The 19,326-nt window shown below is 34.6% G+C and overlaps 2 protein-coding genes across 4 annotated transcripts in view; both read right to left on the reverse strand.

Annotated features, from left to right (window-relative positions):
- Positions 1 to 3,101: 3,101 nt before the first annotated feature.
- LOC135156848 (uncharacterized) lies at positions 3,102 to 13,699 on the reverse strand. Of its 2 annotated transcripts, XR_010295907.1 has the most exons (4): positions 13,201 to 13,699; positions 10,634 to 10,728; positions 8,423 to 10,235; positions 3,102 to 3,474 (listed from the first exon to the last, which is right to left on the reverse strand). XR_010295907.1 is itself a non-coding variant. In XM_064110539.1 (3 exons), exons 1-3 carry the CDS (start codon positions 13,283 to 13,285, stop codon positions 10,101 to 10,103), a joined length of 315 nt encoding a protein of 104 aa, XP_063966609.1. In that variant the 5' UTR covers positions 13,286 to 13,699; the 3' UTR covers positions 8,289 to 10,100. The 2 variants fall into 2 exon arrangements, 1 of the variants encoding a protein (XP_063966609.1); XM_064110539.1 differs by lacking the exon at positions 3,102 to 3,474 and having other exon boundaries at positions 8,289 to 10,235.
- A 1,177-nt stretch (positions 13,700 to 14,876) lies between these two features.
- The window catches only part of LOC129277424 (outer dense fiber protein 2-like), a 28,779-nt gene continuing 24,329 nt past the window's right edge, over positions 14,877 to 19,326 (reverse strand). For both annotated transcript variants that reach the window (XM_064110713.1, XM_064110712.1), the window contains one exon: positions 14,877 to 18,359. In XM_064110713.1, coding sequence (XP_063966783.1) covers positions 18,177 to 18,359 — 183 coding nt within the window. In that variant the 3' untranslated portion in view covers positions 14,877 to 18,176. The remainder of the gene's footprint in view (positions 18,360 to 19,326) is intronic.

Below are 19,326 nucleotides of genomic sequence, written 5' to 3' on the forward strand. Positions count from 1 at the left end.
TTTTCTAAGGACGGTAACTTTTCGATATCTAATTCCAAAAGGAGCTAAATCCAAAAATATTCATAAAAATTGTAAAATTATGTTATTTTCATCAAAACTTGCACTGATGGTGCGAACCTGTATCCACAACATGTACCTAAGATTGAATGCATAAATTAATGTAAAATAGGAAAAATGACCAATTTTAAATAACCGTATAGTGGATTTAGCTCCTTTTGGAACAAAACTGTTTTGGATTTAGCTCCTTTTGGAACAAAACTGTTTTGAATTTAGCTCCTTTTGGAACAAAACTCAAATATGCAATAAATTTTTACCAACCTTTCCCCAAAAAATTCAAATGCGATATGTTGCATTTGATTCTCACGTCTAAGATATATATATTTCTTTCAAAAAATCAATTTTTGTCAAAAGTGGATTTAGCTCCTTTTGGAATCAAGCTCTTCATATAGAATGGAAAATTTTGATTAATTTTTGTAATCGTGAACAGGATAGCAATATAACAAAACAATTGATAATTTGATGCGAGCACGAAGCGCGAGCGGACAAAAAAATCGAGATTTAGAAGTAAAAACGGGACACTCTATTCATGATTTGTAAATCATGAAAAGAATGAGTAATAGGGGATCTTCGTACATTGATAATGCGAGCACAAAATTTTTGATATTGTGATCTGAAACTGGATAATGATTTAAATTAAGAGAACAAGTTGAGTATCTGTATAAACATGCACGCGCGTGTTTCATATTTAGACCTAGAATCTAGCCATTCTAAATACATCTTTTATCATGAAAATAAAAGCGAGCGCGACGCGCGAGGTTAAACTATTTGATATTGCGATCTGAAAAAAAAGTTTTGACATAGGACAGGGACATCCTTAGGACATGTCATCATATGAAAATGATGACTTTCTTCTTATAAGTATTCCTCTTGGTAAGCGCGAGATGAAACAAAAGGGACAATTTAATTATTAAATTAATATCTTATTCATTAATGCCTAATGAGGGCACGAAATCTGATGATATTATGGCCTGAAAACTGGACATTTCAAGCACTTTTGTAATTATAAATAGGATGCATCAGTTAATATATTTTAAACCATTAATGCGAGCGCAAATTGCGAGCCTAAATTATGTATACACTGTCATGAAAAGGTGATATTAAGTAGTTTATTCATTTGTTGTATAATCAATATTGAGACATACATAACTCGCAAATCAAAACGCGAGCGTGCAGCGCTAGCTGATAAGTTTTTACAATCAGACCAGAAAATGCATATTTTGACAAATTTATGGAATACACAAAAATAATAGGTACCTGATAAATCAAAATTTGCGAGCGCGCAGCGCGAGCAGAAAATTTTAATATTCAAACCATAAAACTTACATTTTTACAGAGCACTTTTAAAGATCAATTTGTAAATCACACGAAATAATGAAAGTTCGATTTCTGAGATGAATAATGTTTTGTATATTAACTTAAAAACTTGATATTTGAACTCCATATTGAACAAGATATGAAAATCACCTAACAGGCAATGCGAGCGCGAAGCGCGAGCGAATATTTTATATAGTGACCTGAAAGATTTTTTTTCCCCAAGTCTTCCCCTCGTTATTTTATTCACTCGTCTTCCTCCTCTCTTTTCCCTCCTTTTTTTCCTTTTATTTTTTCTTTCTTTCCTTTTATTTTTCTTTTTTGCCCCGCCAATAGGGGGGGGGGGTGGGGACGGACCCCTCGGGCCCCCCTCGATCCGCCTATGAACACCAGTTTCGTTTTGGTCTAACACCAGATAGGTGTTTATACAACACCAATTAGTATTAAAACAGCATCGGTTTGATTCCAAACTGGTGTTGTTTCAATACTTCTCTGGTGTGGACATATACAGTGCGTCCCAGAAAAAACGAAACCGAGATTAAACGATGATTTATCATAACTTAATCACAAATTCAATAAACGAATGACCTACCAATGTAAAGCTTAGAATCTCCTCTTTCATCTGATATTACTTAGATTATTCCTCATTCAAGCATGAGTGAGCAAAAACAATTTGAAGAAAGGATACCAAAAACTCATTTGGCGGGGGGTATCTAAATTTCAAAAAGAAAATCACATGCCTAATAAGTTCAATATCTGCTCATTTATTTGATACCTTAATCACAAAAAATGGTCTAGAAGTAAAAAAGTTATGATCCCTCGAAACAATGCTTGTATTTCCATAATTTCATTAAATAAACGTGTTTTCACCGGTTTCCCACAGAAGCTATCGCATGGTTTTAATGCATGGCTGATCGTCAACAAAACGGAGTGTCAAGTGAGTTTGAACGCTAGCCTGTATAGAACCTCTTCATTTTATGAAATTATTGAAATTCAAGCCTTATTTCAAATAACCAGAACTTTGTTATTTCTTGAACATTTTCTGTAATTGAGGTATCAAATTAAAGAGCATATATTGAACTTTTTTTAAATGTGGTTTTCTTTTTGAAACCCAGATACAGCCCGCCAAATGACTTTTTGGTATCCCCTCTTCAAATTGTTTTTGCTCACTCATGCGTGAATGAGAAATAATCTAAGTAATTTCAGATAAAAGAGGAGATTCTAAGCTTTACAATGGTAGGTCATTTGTCTATTGTATTTGTGATTAAGTTATGATAAATCATCGATAAATCTCGGATTCGTTTTTTTGTGGGACGCACTGTATAGATTCCGGGCTGGTGTTAAATCAACACCGGAGTTTTTGCAGTGTTATAGATCTCATGATTTTCTATTGATTTTGAACAAGATGCCTGATTGCATTATTGCATTATTCAAAAGACAAGCGTTGTCTTTCAAACTTTACAAAAGCGAGAGGGGTATCAAAAGGTGAATGTCAAGTGCCAACTAAATCCTATAATCCCTTAATAATGACTACTAATGATGTCCACTTCAAGCTTTTCATAGCTCGGATCATGTTTGAATATGTTTCTTAAAGTCTAATCCACTTCCTCATTCTCTTTTTCTTCCGCAAGAAGTGCTACCCCCTTTTTCATTTGAAATATATCACGTCCAATATTACTAAGCAGTATTTCAACATGCTCCGATTTTGTTATTTCATCATTTTTTTGTTTACTGTCTACAATTCAGCAAGTATATAATTTTCCCTATTTCTAACATATTTATATTGTGATATGGGTGAGGGTCAAACAATTTATTCAATGATTTGTTGCATTTAAACTTCACGGAACTGACTTTGAAAATGAAATGGTTATTTATTCTTATGTTAATATTAATCAATATATATTACAAATCATATATAATGTTGAAATTTAGTTTTAAAGATGATTTTTTTTATTATTCCCTGCATTTTTGATTGACAACTGCAACTACAGGGAAGATGCACATGAGTGTGAGAATAAATCACAGTAAACAGAACTGAAATAAATACCCGACAATTTGTGAGATAATGGCCCGTTGCAGAAAGAGTTGCATTCAACCGCAACTCTAAATATGCGCAACTTGATTTTCAACCAATCAGCAGCGCGCAATTGGGACTTGCGATTTATATTTTGGCTTGCGTTTATACGCAACTCTTTCTGCAACGGACCCCAGATTTGGTAAAGAGTATCCTTCTTCATTTAAGCACAGAACAATAACAATTAACAGGGCCGTAGCCAGAAGCATTTTGTTGGGGGGGTGTACCAGCTAAATTTGCCAACTAAATTTGGCGTGACCGCGCCAAAGTGAGCACAGGGGGAGTCTGATGGGGGATGTACCCCCCCCCCTACAATAATCACATGCTAAAAGATGTTGAATTTTTAGAATTGAATTAGTAGCATTTGGTGAATACTTTAATACTTTAAGGTAAATTATAAAAAGATATAAAGTTACAAAGATATTTGCACTTTAAAAATAAAAATTTTGGATCAAAATAGAAAGGCTAGTGTGCCGTAGTTGCTAACTTGCAGTATAATGATATACCCTATGCATTAATAATATCAAAATCAAAGATTTGTTCATTTTTAATTGACCTTCTGTGCAAGATGTCTCAACTAAAATTTCAAGAGTGCTACTGCTAACAGTGGCGTATCGTGTGTCACGGCATGGGGGGGCACCAGCAAAAATTTTGAGTCATTAAGTGGGCGCGCGAAGCGCGCTCAATTGCCAGGTATGCTGACCTGATAGAGACATTTTAAGGACTGTGTCATTAAACGGATATGTATCTTAGTGATCAAATAATGCGAGCGCGAAGCGCGAGCTGAAAATGTTTGATATTGAGTCCTAAAAAGGGACATTATAAGCAAAGTTTTGTAATCATGATACGTACCTGTCTTACAAAACAAACAATGCGAGCGCGAAGCGCGAGCTGAAATTTTTTGTATAACTTAACCCTAAAAAGGGACATTTTAAGGACTATCTTTTGGAATTCATGAAGTGCGTACGTATCTCATCATAGTCATCTAATGCGAGCGCCAAGCGCTTGCTGATTTTGTTAAAATTACACTGGCACATGAAGCACTTTTTGTGGTCATTGTAATCATGAACATGATACGTATTTCACTAATGAAATATTGCGGGCGAGAAGCGCGAGCTAACAATTTTTGAAATTCAGACCTGAAGAGGGGCATTCTATGGCTTGTTTGTAGGAATTTACTATTTCACTAATTAAGTGATGCGAGCGCGAAGCGCGAGCTGAAATTTTTTTATAATTAGATCAGAAAAAGGGACATTTTAAGGACTGTCTTTTAATAGGAATTCGTGCACTGCAAAAACGCCGGTGTTGATTTAACACCAGCCCGGTATCTATATCGGTCCACACCAATGCGAACGTAAGCACAGACTGGCAATGTTTTATTAAGGCCTTAAAAGGGGGCAATCACTTTAAGTATATAGTCATGAAAAAAACATATGTCACTACATAAAACAATGATAACTTGAAGTGCGAGGAGATAATTTGGTGCATAATCTTTATGGACTTAAAATACAACAGGACTATATATCTCATTAGTCAGACAATGCGAGCACCAGGAATGATGCAACCCCTACCTGCCCCCATCCCCACTCTAAGCACATTCTGACACCATAAATTTAAAAAAAAGTTTAGTAAAAATAACTCAGAACATTTTTGTGTTTTTTGCCAACTGCAAACTTGTAGACAAGTCTACAAGTTGTAGACTTGTCTTCATGAATTTGCCAACTACAGAGTTACCATTTTTTAAAGTCTTGTGTTCTGTTCTTTTCAGATCTGAAACGAGGCAGTACTTGTACATCACTTTGCTGACTGGTTGAGCGTATAGTGTTCTGCCACTTTAACAGGCCCACTTTATAATTTGCCAACTATACGTTGGCTTTGATTATTCAACTTAAACCTTGGAAATTCATCCCATCCAATATTTATGTACCTAGTCTTGCCTCTAATTTTACAAAACTAATGTGTTTGTTAAATCGTCAATAATTGTGGTATAATTTGCAAACTAACAAGCTTGTTCATATCGGGGGAGGACCGGGGGCTTACTTTGTGTGTTATTATAGCTCCATCTGTTTTGTCCTTTGTATTTTGCTGACTAGTAGGGCTCTAAGCCTGGCTACATGGACTTGGATTTGCCAATTGGTTGTCTTTACTCTAAAAGTCCTAAACTTCTTCGAAGTTAGTACCCCCAGGGCCGTAGCTAGAGGGGGGGTATGGGGGGGTGTGACACCCCCCCAACATTCGTGGCAGTCGGCAAAATCATGTACCAGTTGGCAAAATGGAGGATAGGGGAGAAATAGAAAGAAAGAGAGAGAGAGGGGGAGAGAGAGAAAGAAAGAAAGAAAGAAAGGAAAGAAAGAAAGAAAGAAAGAAAGAAAGAAAGAAAGAAAGAAAGAAAGAAAGAAAGAAAGAAAGAAAGAAAGAAAGAAAGAAAGAAAGAAAGAAAGAAAGAAAGAAAGAAAGAAAGAAAGAAAGAAAGAAAGAAAGAAAGAAAGAAAGAAAGAAAGAAAGAAAGAAAGAAAGAAAGAAAGAAAGAAAGAAAGAAAGAAAAGGAAAGAAAAGAAAAATAGGGGTACTAACTTCGAAGAAGTTTAGGACTTTTAGAGTAAAGACAACCAATTGGCAAATCCAAGTCCATGTAGCCAGGCTTAGAGCCCTACTAGTCAGCAAAATACAAAGGACAAAACAGATGGAGCTATAATAACACACAAAGTAAGCCCCCGGTCCTCCCCCGATATGAACAAGCTTGTTAGTTTGCAAATTATACCACAATTATTGACGATTTAACAAACACATTAGTTTTGTAAAATTAGAGGCAAGACTAGGTACATAAATATTGGATGGGATGAATTTCCAAGGTTTAAGTTGAATAATCAAAGCCAACGTATAGTTGGCAAATTATAAAGTGGGCCTGTTAAAGTGGCAGAACACTATACGCTCAACCAGTCAGCAAAGTGATGTACAAGTACTGCCTCGTTTCAGATCTGAAAAGAACAGAACACAAGACTTTAAAAAATGGTAACTCTGTAGTTGGCAAATTCATGAAGACAAGTCTACAACTTGTAGACTTGTCTACAAGTTTGCAGTTGGCAAAAAACACAAAAATGTTCTGAGTTATTTTTACTAAACTTTTTTTTAAATTTATGGTGTCAGAATGTGCTTAGAGTGGGGATGGGGGCAGGTAGGGGTTGCATCATTCCTGGTGCTCGCATTGTCTGACTAATGAGATATATAGTCCTGTTGTATTTTAAGTCCATAAAGATTATGCACCAAATTATCTCCTCGCACTTCAAGTTATCATTGTTTTATGTAGTGACATATGTTTTTTTCATGACTATATACTTAAAGTGATTGCCCCCTTTTAAGGCCTTAATAAAACATTGCCAGTCTGTGCTTACGTTCGCATTGGTGTGGACCGATATAGATACCGGGCTGGTGTTAAATCAACACCGGCGTTTTTGCAGTGCACGAATTCCTATTAAAAGACAGTCCTTAAAATGTCCCTTTTTCTGATCTAATTATAAAAAAATTTCAGCTCGCGCTTCGCGCTCGCATCACTTAATTAGTGAAATAGTAAATTCCTACAAACAAGCCATAGAATGCCCCTCTTCAGGTCTGAATTTCAAAAATTGTTAGCTCGCGCTTCTCGCCCGCAATATTTCATTAGTGAAATACGTATCATGTTCATGATTACAATGACCACAAAAAGTGCTTCATGTGCCAGTGTAATTTTAACAAAATCAGCAAGCGCTTGGCGCTCGCATTAGATGACTATGATGAGATACGTACGCACTTCATGAATTCCAAAAGATAGTCCTTAAAATGTCCCTTTTTAGGGTTAAGTTATACAAAAAATTTCAGCTCGCGCTTCGCGCTCGCATTGTTTGTTTTGTAAGACAGGTACGTATCATGATTACAAAACTTTGCTTATAATGTCCCTTTTTAGGACTCAATATCAAACATTTTCAGCTCGCGCTTCGCGCTCGCATTATTTGATCACTAAGATACATATCCGTTTAATGACACAGTCCTTAAAATGTCTCTATCAGGTCAGCATACCTGGCAATTGAGCGCGCTTCGCGCGCCCACTTAATGACTCAAAATTTTTGCTGGTGCCCCCCCATGCCGTGACACACGATACGCCACTGTTAGCAGTAGCACTCTTGAAATTTTAGTTGAGACATCTTGCACAGAAGGTCAATTAAAAATGAACAAATCTTTGATTTTGATATTATTAATGCATAGGGTATATCATTATACTGCAAGTTAGCAACTACGGCACACTAGCCTTTCTATTTTGATCCAAAATGTTTATTTTTAAAGTGCAAATATCTTTGTAACTTTATATCTTTTTATAATTTACCTTAAAGTATTAAAGTATTCACCAAATGCTACTAATTCAATTCTAAAAATTAAACATCTTTTAGCATGTGATTATTGTAGGGGGGGGGGGGTACATCCCCCATCAGACTCCCCCTGTGCTCACTTTGGCGCGGTCACGCCAAATTTAGTTGGCAAATTTAGCTGGTACACCCCCCCAACAAAATGCTTCTGGCTACGGCCCTGAGTACCCCTATTTTTCTTTTCTTTCCTTTTCTTTCTTTCTTTCTTTCTTTCTTTCTTTCTTTCTTTCTTTCTTTCTTTCTTTCTTTCTTTCTTTCTTTCTTTCTTTCTTTCTTTCTTTCTTTCTTTCTTTCTTTCTTTCTTTCTTTCTTTCTTTCTTTCTTTCTTTCTTTCTTTCTTTCTTTCTTTCTTTCTTTCTTTCTTTCTTTCTTTCTTTCTTTCTTTCTTTCTTTCTTTCTTTCTTTCTTTCTTTCTTTCTTTCTTTCCTTTCTTTCTTTCTTTCTTTCTCTCTCTCCCCCTCTCTCTCTCTTTCTTTCTATTTCTCCCCTATCCTCCATTTTGCCAACTGGTACATGATTTTGCCGACTGCCACGAATGTTGGGGGGGTGTCACACCCCCCCATACCCCCCCTCTAGCTACGGCCCTGACAATTAAATGTTACACAAAAACGTATGGTAAAAGTGAAGCTATACTTTCTGGTTCACAAGCATGAAATCAGTTATTTAAGAAAACTTGGGTCCATGACATATCTATACAGCTTTTGGATGCGACGCGTTTGTAGAGAGTGTAATTTCTATAAGAAGTGCAATGTGCAGTTGTTATTTTTTTTTTCGATTTTCGCAACAAACAAAACCATTTGGTATCAAAGAGTTAATGATCATTTGCTGCACCGTAGACTGTTAATTACAATGAGATCACCATCTTAATTCAATCAACTATTATGTGCGATTGGTTGCTATTTACACTATCTACAAAACAGCAAACTTCGGTTATTGTCTAATTTATTACTCATCTATGAGCCCTAGAGTAGCAATGGGATTCGGGGATTCAATATAAATCAAGTAATGTTTTTGTGTTAAAGTGGGGATATTTAGTAATGTTATTTTTTACAATCTCTGGATACCAACATTTTGTACAGATATTGAAAGATAGGCCTATCACAACAACAGCAACAACAACAGCAACAGCAAATACTCGGCTATATAGGAGTTAATATTAACCATCTATTAGACCGCAGACTGTTAATTGCAGTTGGATGACCATCTTTCCTTAATTGATATTGACATAGAACCTGTATACTGAGTGTACTTATTTACATTTTACAAGACATTGGTATGGCTTTAATTAACCAATTACATTATGTGAGCCTTACTGGTCATGAGATTCAAACTTAATAAAAACTCCGGTCAAAACTAGAAATGCTGTTGCATTACAGCATGAATATTTGATAGGGCCTACCGTTATTTTTTGAGAATCTTTAAAATAAACACATTTGTACATGAAGAGTCAAAGCAGTGCAAGTATCATCAAATATGGTCATATTGGAACCACGAGCAAAAATTATGTTAGGCAATATAGGAGTTAATTATTACATATGGCGCCACATACTTTTATTACAATGAGATGACCATATTTCCTTTATTTCCATAAAACCGATATGATTGAGTGTGCATGGCTACTACTCACGCTCGGCAACTTGTTCATGGTTTAATTTATCACTCACCCGTGAGCCCTACAGTAGAATTGGGTGGTTTTAATGGTATTATAATCAAGTAATGAAACTGTTCGTCACCATATTCATGCTAGCATTGATATTGTTTCCACTATACTACCACATCATTTAAATCGGCCTTCCCCAGACAGGTCAGTACGTAATGATGAGAAGAGTATCATGTTTGGGATGAATAGGGAATGATATCTTCATGTTCATGCACATATTCTTATATTTCTTTTAAGTGTAACCTTTGGTGGCGGATAAGAAAATAAATTAGAAGACATTCGGTTCAGGATAGCATAAGTATAGGCACCTTGCATGAGTAGCAATTAAATGACACACCATTGAAAAAAAAACACGTTTTCCTTTTATGAATAATATGTTCAATAAAGAGGGTGTAGTCATGGACCATGCTATTACAATTCGTCGAATATCCAAGGATAAAAAAATAAGTGTTTACCAAGAACATAATCCCACATAGGAATCAAGAATGTGAGGAGGGTGAGAATTTTAAAAACAGTTGAAATAAATACATTTCAACAAATAAAAGTACCAAATAACATTTGTTTGAAGGAGAAACACAAACATATCAGAAAAACCGCGTTACTTACCATCTGATCCTCGGACAGAGATGGAGACAGCGGGTGAGATGACGTCACTATTGACCCCTGACCTCCATGACATCCAGGTACTATTTGATAAACGCTCTTTCTCTGCCATCGCATTGTCAGATATTGTCTGTTGAAAATGGAAAAAATAAATAGATAACAATAATAATAATAATAATAATAATAATAATAATAATGATGATGATGATTAATGATGATAATAATAATCATAATCAATAATAAAAAATGAACAGCAGTAATGATTATGAAAATAACAATATTATTATGATGGTATTAGTAACAATAATTATAAACATTGAATGAATATACTGTAATAAAAAAAGGGATTCACACAACCATTATTATCAGTTTAATCATTACTGGAAATAATTCACAATATGCATTTTCCTATTCTTTCTTTTATTTTATTTTCATTTATTCATTTATTTATTCATTTTTGGTGGGGGGGGGGTAGCCCTATCAGAAACATCCATCATTTTCTCCTACGGTGACCCTTTATGATCTTACCTGTGCCATGGCCTGTTTCTTAGCATGTCTCTCCATAAGAGCTTTCCGTCTTCTATCTCTTGCTTCATCACGACCAAGAAGTGGAGCCGGTTGAACTAGATCAAAAGAAAAAAAAAAGAAATATTGATTTCTAACTTGAATATATTCTCTTCCAATTATTATAATGTGCTCAGGGGTGGCACGTCGCGTGTACCGCGGTGTATTTTGACGGGAGAGAGGACGACCCAAGGTAATTTTTTTTTACTCTAATGAAAAAAGGGGGTATAAAACAAGCTAACACCACCCTGATCTCTATTTTTTTGTACTCTTCTTTCTTTTGTCCTTCTTCCTTTTTTCCGCGTTGTTTTCTCTTTTCATTTCACTAAAAACCCTACTTTAAACACAAAAAGAAATCACGGGGGGGGGTTATCGCCCCTTGCCCCACTCTACCGCCGCCCCTGAATGAAGTGGAGCAACATTGCCGTTGCAGTATTCCAATTGTAGTTTTGTTTTTCGAGCGCAGCGAGATTTTGATTAATGAAATTTTTAAAGTAATTAGATATAGATGGTTCTGCTCAGTCGAATTTATTGAAGAATTGAAGTGCATAGAGCCTGTCAAACCATGCATACAGTATTGCTAATCAAAATGATATTTTACATGTATACAAATCATGTATGCATTATTACTAATCATATTGGCTTTTTAGATAAAATCATAGTCATTTTTTGAATTTTTTTCTTCCATATAGTGCACTTCGAGCAATATTATCAGAAATTTCAGATTTGTCCATCAACTTAATTATGTTTCAATAACATTATTTTAATGTTTGCTTCACTTCCCCTTAAATAAAAGATAAATTTAAAAAAAGCAAACATTCGCCTTATTAATGGCGTATAGATGGGAAGAAGTTGGGTTTCATTATTTTAAAAAAAGATAGAGAAAAGAAAGAAAAGGAGACATAACTTTCAAAATATTATGTTGTAAAATTATCGTTTTGCGAAAACTAGATTTCATTTTCAAAAGGTCAAATGTAAATTTGCAACCTTTTCTAAATACAAAATTCGTTCCGTACATACGTCATGTTCTGCCGCCTCAATTTTGTGACTAACTTTTTCACCTATTACCAAAACCGTTATTTAAAAAAAATTGAGGGGGTCAGCTGTGGCGTATGGGACAAAAATTTCTTTAAAAAGCTGCAAGCGAGCGTTCAACTTTTTTTACATTGTTTAATATAATATTCAGAGCATCATGTCATATGCCACACTTTTCCTTTCCCCTTCTCTCGTTTTTCCTTGTCTTGAAAATCATGGGGGTCCATGGCCCAGAAGGTCCCCATATGTACGCCATATAGTGACTATAACTATGTAGATGAATGAATAATGCCATAGTTTTAAAAAAAAAATCAATTTTGTTATAATATCAAACCGCATTTGAAGCATGGATGGACATCACAACCATTTAAAAAAAAATAATAATAATTCACACGTTGACATATTCACGGATAGATTTAAATATAATCGTTTCTCATATTGTACATTACTGTATATTCCTGGGGACTGTGTGCCCATTAGAAAAAAACCAGGAACATTCATATTTTATCAGTATATACATGTACTCACTAAGAAATGTTGGAATCCTAAACAAAACGCCCGTACCTTTCGGGGTGTAATCTTGCACCCGAAATGGAAAAAGGAGCAAAAATACATTATCTATTTTGCACCAAGAAATGCTCGTTTGCACCCTCAAAAGGTGCGAAAACCTTTTAAGGTGCATATAATTTATTTAAAAAAGGGTTCAAATTAACCCTTAATATACATGGTTTATTTCTGCACCCTATAGGGTGCTTGATATAGCTAATTACACCCTTAGAGGTGCACACATTAGCACCCCTTGGGGTGATGCTATTGAACCAAGGCCTATATAGGGTTCAAATCTGAACACCTATTTTTTAGTATGTACTTATCACATATCATGGCTTATTGACAAAAATTGTGTTGCTCACCCTCTCTATATAGCTTGCATAATTCAGACGTTTTTAGTTGTTTCTTGGCAACGACATATTCCCATCTACATTTCCTACCTTTAGCATTTTATCAAACAGAGTGTAGACTTGGCATGTCTTCAACACGGTTTGAGGTAAAGCCATATAATAATAATAATAATAGCTGTATTTATAAAGCGCCTTTTGCCTGAGGATATAACACACAATTTGGTTTAAAACTTATATTTCTTCTCTGTTTAATTGCATGAAACCCAATGCAATCATTTTCGAAGGAGCTGAAACTAAACACGTAAAATGCATGCACGGCAAAATGAATGCAAAAATTGATAAAAAAGTACACAAACGAATAATCCATATATGATTTAATGCCAAAATACTATTTCCCCCGATCCATACTCTTTGCAGAAATATAGCCAATAGAAAAAAAAAGTGAAGGCCGATAGAGTTATAATCCGATCCTTTGTGTTCAACATCGTGAACAATTATTTTTTGTATTACCGTAAGTATTAATTATAAACCCGGCCCGTATCGACACCACGAGTCTCCTGCATCATATTTATCATAATGAATCATATATTTGCTCACCTTTTGCTTGGTTTATGTTGCCTTTCTGCGCGTTAACATTCGATTTTGCAACAATCTCCGAAATGATAGATTCCGTGCACCCCATATTGTCCAAGTATGAATATCAGCAATCAGATTTCATCATAGTAATGATATTAGTTCTAACTTCGAGAAGTGTATATATATTCCACAATTATCACATCCAGAGCAAGCAGCTAGCGTTAACTCGATGAGATTGCTCAGGCCAGGGTGGCTGACCGAATGTGAATAAGCGGCTGGCGAATGATGAAAGAGCTCGAAAACGTGAAAAAACGGCGTGGATATCCCAGATCGAACTGTGATTACTTTTCGAATGACGTCCTGAAGTTGATTTTAATCCATCAAAAATCTTTCTTGACAAAACATCCGTGAGTCAATCGTTTTTTCTCGCAGACAACCCAAGTTTTCGACACGGTTCGTTGGGTAAGAATAGGGCTTGTATTCGCGAGCCCGTCGCGTTGTGGTGGAGCGCACGTCACCCGGGTTTTATGACAGGCGATGACGTATAGATAGGTCAATTATCATGGAGATCAATTAACAACTCGTTCCACGCGTGTGTATCAACAATGAAAATCCAAACCCAGAGAACTTGCCATATAAACTTTTGAAATTCATTTTTTATTTCATGCATTTATGTAAAAAATCATTCTAGTGAAATATAAAGGATGGGCATATGCTTATTATTTTCACTCTTTTTATTGGTAAGGCAAGTTTGACTCGACTATTAGGCAGTATACCAAAAGATGAAGAGGTATTTTGCACTTAGGTATCTACATTTCAGCAGTACATGGACTTGATCATTATTTCACAAATGTGCCGGGGAAAGACGATGAAAATGGTCAAAACATGGAGTGACCTCCATGCTTCAGTTTGCATTTCGGGTTCTCGACATGTGGATAAGAAAAAGGAGGGGGGCAGAGGAGAAGATCGAAGGAAAAAGAGGAGGACAAGAATGAGGATGAGAGGGAGGAGGAGGAAGAGGGGAGAAGAATGATGAGAAAGGGGGCAAAGATGGGAAAAGGAATTTGGGATTATACACGGAGAATTACAAAAATGGACAAAGACCAAATAGTATTCAGAAGAGATCGAAGGAAGAGGAGTAGCGATCACGAAGGAGGAAGAGAAACAATACAAGGAATCAGTGAACCAAAATACATCCATGTAACATTATTTGTAATCAAAACGAAAATGATCAAGAGTGGAGTTAGGTTGTTGAATAAAAGAGAGAGAAAAAAAAAAGAATATGAACAAAATAGAAATTAAGAAGAGAGGAGAAAGAAATGGGAAAAGAAATAAAAACAAATAAGAGGAATAAAGCATAAATATATATAAATAAAGATCGGAAAAAGATGGTTCGATCATGAAAAGCAAACATGTATTATAATTTGATTAATATTTAAGAAAATATATTTTTGTTGCTAATTATTTTTTAAAGAAAGAGAAAAAAGTCCACATATGATAAAAACATATTCAGTGACTAAGTAATGAAAATCAAATTAAAGGAATCAAAGTGGAAAATCAAATTTCCTTTTCCAAGTACTTGTACATATAATACATTGCATTAGCTTTGAACATTGGTATTCCAGCATTGACTTATTCAGAATATATAATTTAGTTTAATCAACAGTTACCCCACAACAAATAATACACAAAGTCCATTTTGCTGCGTTATTTCAGAAATGGGTTATTTATTGGATTTTTGTTTTCTTACAAATTTCTGATTTAGTCACGTAATCAGGATGGCACATTAGTAGAAGCACAGAACAATCAGAATCACTGTCATTTCTACAAGATGTAATCCTTGGCAACCTATATTACGATTTTGTACCAGATATCATCTTTACATGTTTACAACTTACTAGGTTATTACTGTTTAGTTGACATCTATATGAATAAATTAGCATAACAGTGTATGTTTTAAAGCCTAAAAGGGTCATTAATGTGAACTGCATGTATATTTGAGTATCATTGAAAATTTCATTTTTACAAAAGTGTAGTCATTGGATGCATTTTTTTTACCCATGAGTATCTAAATATGGCAGTTTTTCATCTCTTAGGATTTAAATTTAAATATAGCGCCCTCTATCAGTAATGTTTTTTATTTTTATAAAAAAAAAACTTGAGCACTTGTTTACATATATAGTTAGTAACTGGATATTAAAACAACTAAGACAAAATATATATCCTGAATTTCCAGCCCATTCCATTCATGAGAATGTGTCTTATAAAAAAAAAAAGGGCATGTATTTTATTTTGATTGGGCACCCGTTCAACCTTAATTCTGCTGTTAAATCAATACATTTATTGACAAAAAAACAGTGTTAGTTTAGTTCCTTCACATCACATTTGTTTTGGGGCACATGCATTAATATGATATAGTAATGAAATGGGAGTGACATGTATGGAGGATTTACCAAAACTTAAGATAATCTTTTAACGAGTGTCAACTTAAAAAAATGTAATAGTGTGCATCTTATGCCTTGAACTTCCAGAGTGGTATTTCATAAAGCTGTCAATAGGTAATGGGTTACTTTATGAAAGACTGCTGACCATTGCTTGAGTGCTAAATCAGATCCCCTGTCACTTAATTGCCATGAGCTAAAATAAAAAGCCAATTTTTTTAGATTAAAATTTGAATTTCATTATGACTTCTCTGTCACTTAATTGCCAGGAGCTAAAATAAAAAAGCAATTTTTTAAAGATTAAAATTTGAATTTCCTTATGACATCATCACTTGTAGTCACAGCTCATGTCATATGTTATAAAAAATTGATAATTACATTATGAGTCACATTGAATGATGCAATGAGTTTGTCCCAAGACAACTCTGGATAGATTATTTTGCTCTAATTTGTTTTAATTTTCACAAACTTTTTGATTAGATAGCAGTTTGTCTCTGCAAGACTTGCTGATGTCCTATATCCTATTGTAACAAAGATGTTGTTTGTTAGCTTTGTTGCATTAAGTCTGAAACATCCACCATTCAGCTAAACAGACAACAAAATTGAATCCTGATATTCTTTTCTCCCAGAACTTCCATTAGAAAAGTGCTTATAAATATTATAGATACATAAATTTTTAATCATACACCAGGAATAGTCGATATGATTGTCATGAAATATGAATGATTTATGATTTCCTATATATTCTTATTCAGTGATGAGATTAATTGTAGCTTTTTGTCAATTTTCAATTAGAAAATGATAATTACTGCAAATACATGTAGCTCTCTTCTTGGAACAATATAACACACGATTTCATAAATATATAATTACACACAATTTAAGAATTGAAAAAGATAACATTTCCATAAAATAATCTAACAAATTCTTTACCCCTCACAAACTATATACTTTATGTACACTATTGTACAGAAACATAATCAACACACATATTATGTACATCACAGAGAAAGGCTTAATTGCAAAAAGGAGACAAATCCACTTTTGATAAGACCTGAATTGATGATATAAGAACATTGTAAAACAATCTGTATTCCTGCTATTAAATAGAGTTACCCTAAAAGTAATCATGAAAAAAAGAGCACTTTCCCAATTGAATTTTCTTAAGATACACGTATTTGTGAAAATATGAAGATAAAAAGTGATTTCTCCAAACTCAATACCACGGTTTTAATCCCTTATGCAACCAAACTCTTCATATGTGGACTTCTGTGTATGGACTGAACATAAAATTGATGCTATTATACATAGTAAAATCACAAGCTAAAAAGATAAGACCATATAAGCACCTCTGCAAATTAAAAACAAAAAACAAAAGAGATCCATCACAATTTTTTTTAATAGCCAATGGGGACATACATTTTTTTTTATTTAACTAAAGATAAACCAAAATTGCTATTAAAAATTGAAAAAAGCTACTTCTAATTATCAAATCGTTTCAATGAATCAGGTCTAGTTAGCATGAATGGAGGAGAAAATCTAATATTTCAGTGTGGGATGAATTAAGTACCAAGTTAGAGACGGATCAAAAACATTGTAACGAAAGCACTCTTTTAATCAAATAGAAACAAATCATTAATATCCTTGTAATTTACACATATTTCCATCTTATATTAAATTGAATTACAGACTCTTTACAAAATATAAATGTCACTGTTCAGATTTAAATATCTGCTTCTCCGTTGTCAACTGAAATTATGATATATACCCTATCTTATCTACACATACACAGAAACTCATGAAATAAAGATCTGTGTGAATGTTTACTTCTCAAAGGTGAAAAACAAAACACACGTTTACAAGTATTTAAATTTCCAACATAAATTTTGAACAAGATTGTTCTTTGCAGCATGAACAATAACTTAAATGCCTGACATAGCAACAAACAATGTACATAAAAGTTAAATCACCAATGATAGATTAATATTTTACCTATTTCCTTATCTGCAATATATTTGTTTATCTGTCTAAATAAATATGAAAACAAAGATCATTTTCAAACAGGCATATTGGATAAACAGCCTCTTGAGTTAAAGGGAAATTAACTATTAGTGAATACAATTTGAATGAACTTCAAAGGATTAACCCATAAAAAAATTACCTAAATGCCTGACACAGCAACAAAAATTGTATGCAACAGGTAACAGGAGTCTAAGTATTAAAATTCATGCACCAAGAGAAGGGAATGAGTCTTGAATCCTCGCCTGGAATGCTGTCATTTTGGCAAGAGACTAATTTCCGAAAGCAAAATTGTCTGCTACAATCAATGACAAAGTGCTTTGTGAAACACACCGCTGGTATAAGAAATGTATGTGAATTCAATAGAATACTGGGGAGGGTTTCATGAAAAGTATTAAGTCAGTGATATTCATGGTTTAATTCGTTCTCAGCTAATCAGATGCAAGGATTTGCAGTAGCTTGTAACATCGGTCAGAGAAAATCAGTATCAACACTTCTCATGAAATGCTCCCGGGGTGTACACTTCCATCTAAAACATCAAGTGTGTGCTGACGATCGAGGTTGGTAAGGGGAGGAAGCCATGCCTGACGTGTCGCCGAAGACGTTTGCGTAGGAGTTCTTGAGGAAAGACACATAATTCTGCATGCTGCGATTAGTACTGTGCGATTGCTCCAAGCGGTCCTTGAGATCGTAAACCTGAGAGTTGAACTTCCGTTCCAACTGTGAATCAATAATAGAGTTTATGAATAAGATAAACATGTACAGTGGTGCTCAAAGTTCAGTGAACCCCACAAGAATATGAATATATTTATAATATTCAAGTGCTGCCATGTTTTAAATATTCAATTGCGAAGTCAGTTGATAAAATATTACATTCAATAAAGTTTGTTTCTCTGGGCTCGCCGAAGATTGTAGTGTCGTCTACATTCAACACTCTGCATGAAGGGGTGTATTTTGTGGTGGGGTTCACTAACTTTTGAGCAAGGGCAGTGAACCCCACCATAATATGAATATATTCATAATATTCAAGTGCTGCCATGTTTTAGATATTCAATTGCGAAGTAAGATGATAAAATATTACATTAAATAAAGTTTGTTTCTCTGGGCTCGCCGAACATTGTAGTGTCGTCTACATTCAACACTCTGCATGAAGGGGTGTATTTTGTGGTGGGGTTCACTAACTTTTGAGCAAGGGCAGTGAACCCCACCATAATATGAATATATTCATAATATTCAAGTGCTGCCATGTTTTAGATATTCAATTGCGAAGTCAGGTGATAAAATATTACATTCAATAAAGTTTGTTTCTCTGGGCTCGCCGAACATTGTAGTGTCGTCTACATTCAACACTCTGCATGAAGGGGTGTATTTTGTGGTGGGGTTCACTAACTTTTGAGCAAGGGCAGTGAACCCCACCATAATATGAATATATTCATAATATTCAAGTGCTACCATGTTTTAGATATTCAATTGCGAAGTCAGTTGATGAAATATTACATGTGATAAAGTTTGTTTCTCTGGGCTCGCCGAACATTGTAGTGTCGTCTACATTCAACACTCAACATGAAGGGGTGTATTTTGTGGTGGAGTTAACTTTTGAGCACAACTGTATGTATGTAGATACAGGCCAATTTACGTAGACCTGCAGTCAATAGCTCGAGCATAGCTAGAACTTAAACCCAGGGAC

This window comes from Lytechinus pictus, chromosome 15, assembly GCF_037042905.1.
Source record: "Lytechinus pictus isolate F3 Inbred chromosome 15, Lp3.0, whole genome shotgun sequence".
Taxonomy (NCBI): Eukaryota; Metazoa; Echinodermata; class Echinoidea; order Temnopleuroida; family Toxopneustidae; genus Lytechinus; species Lytechinus pictus.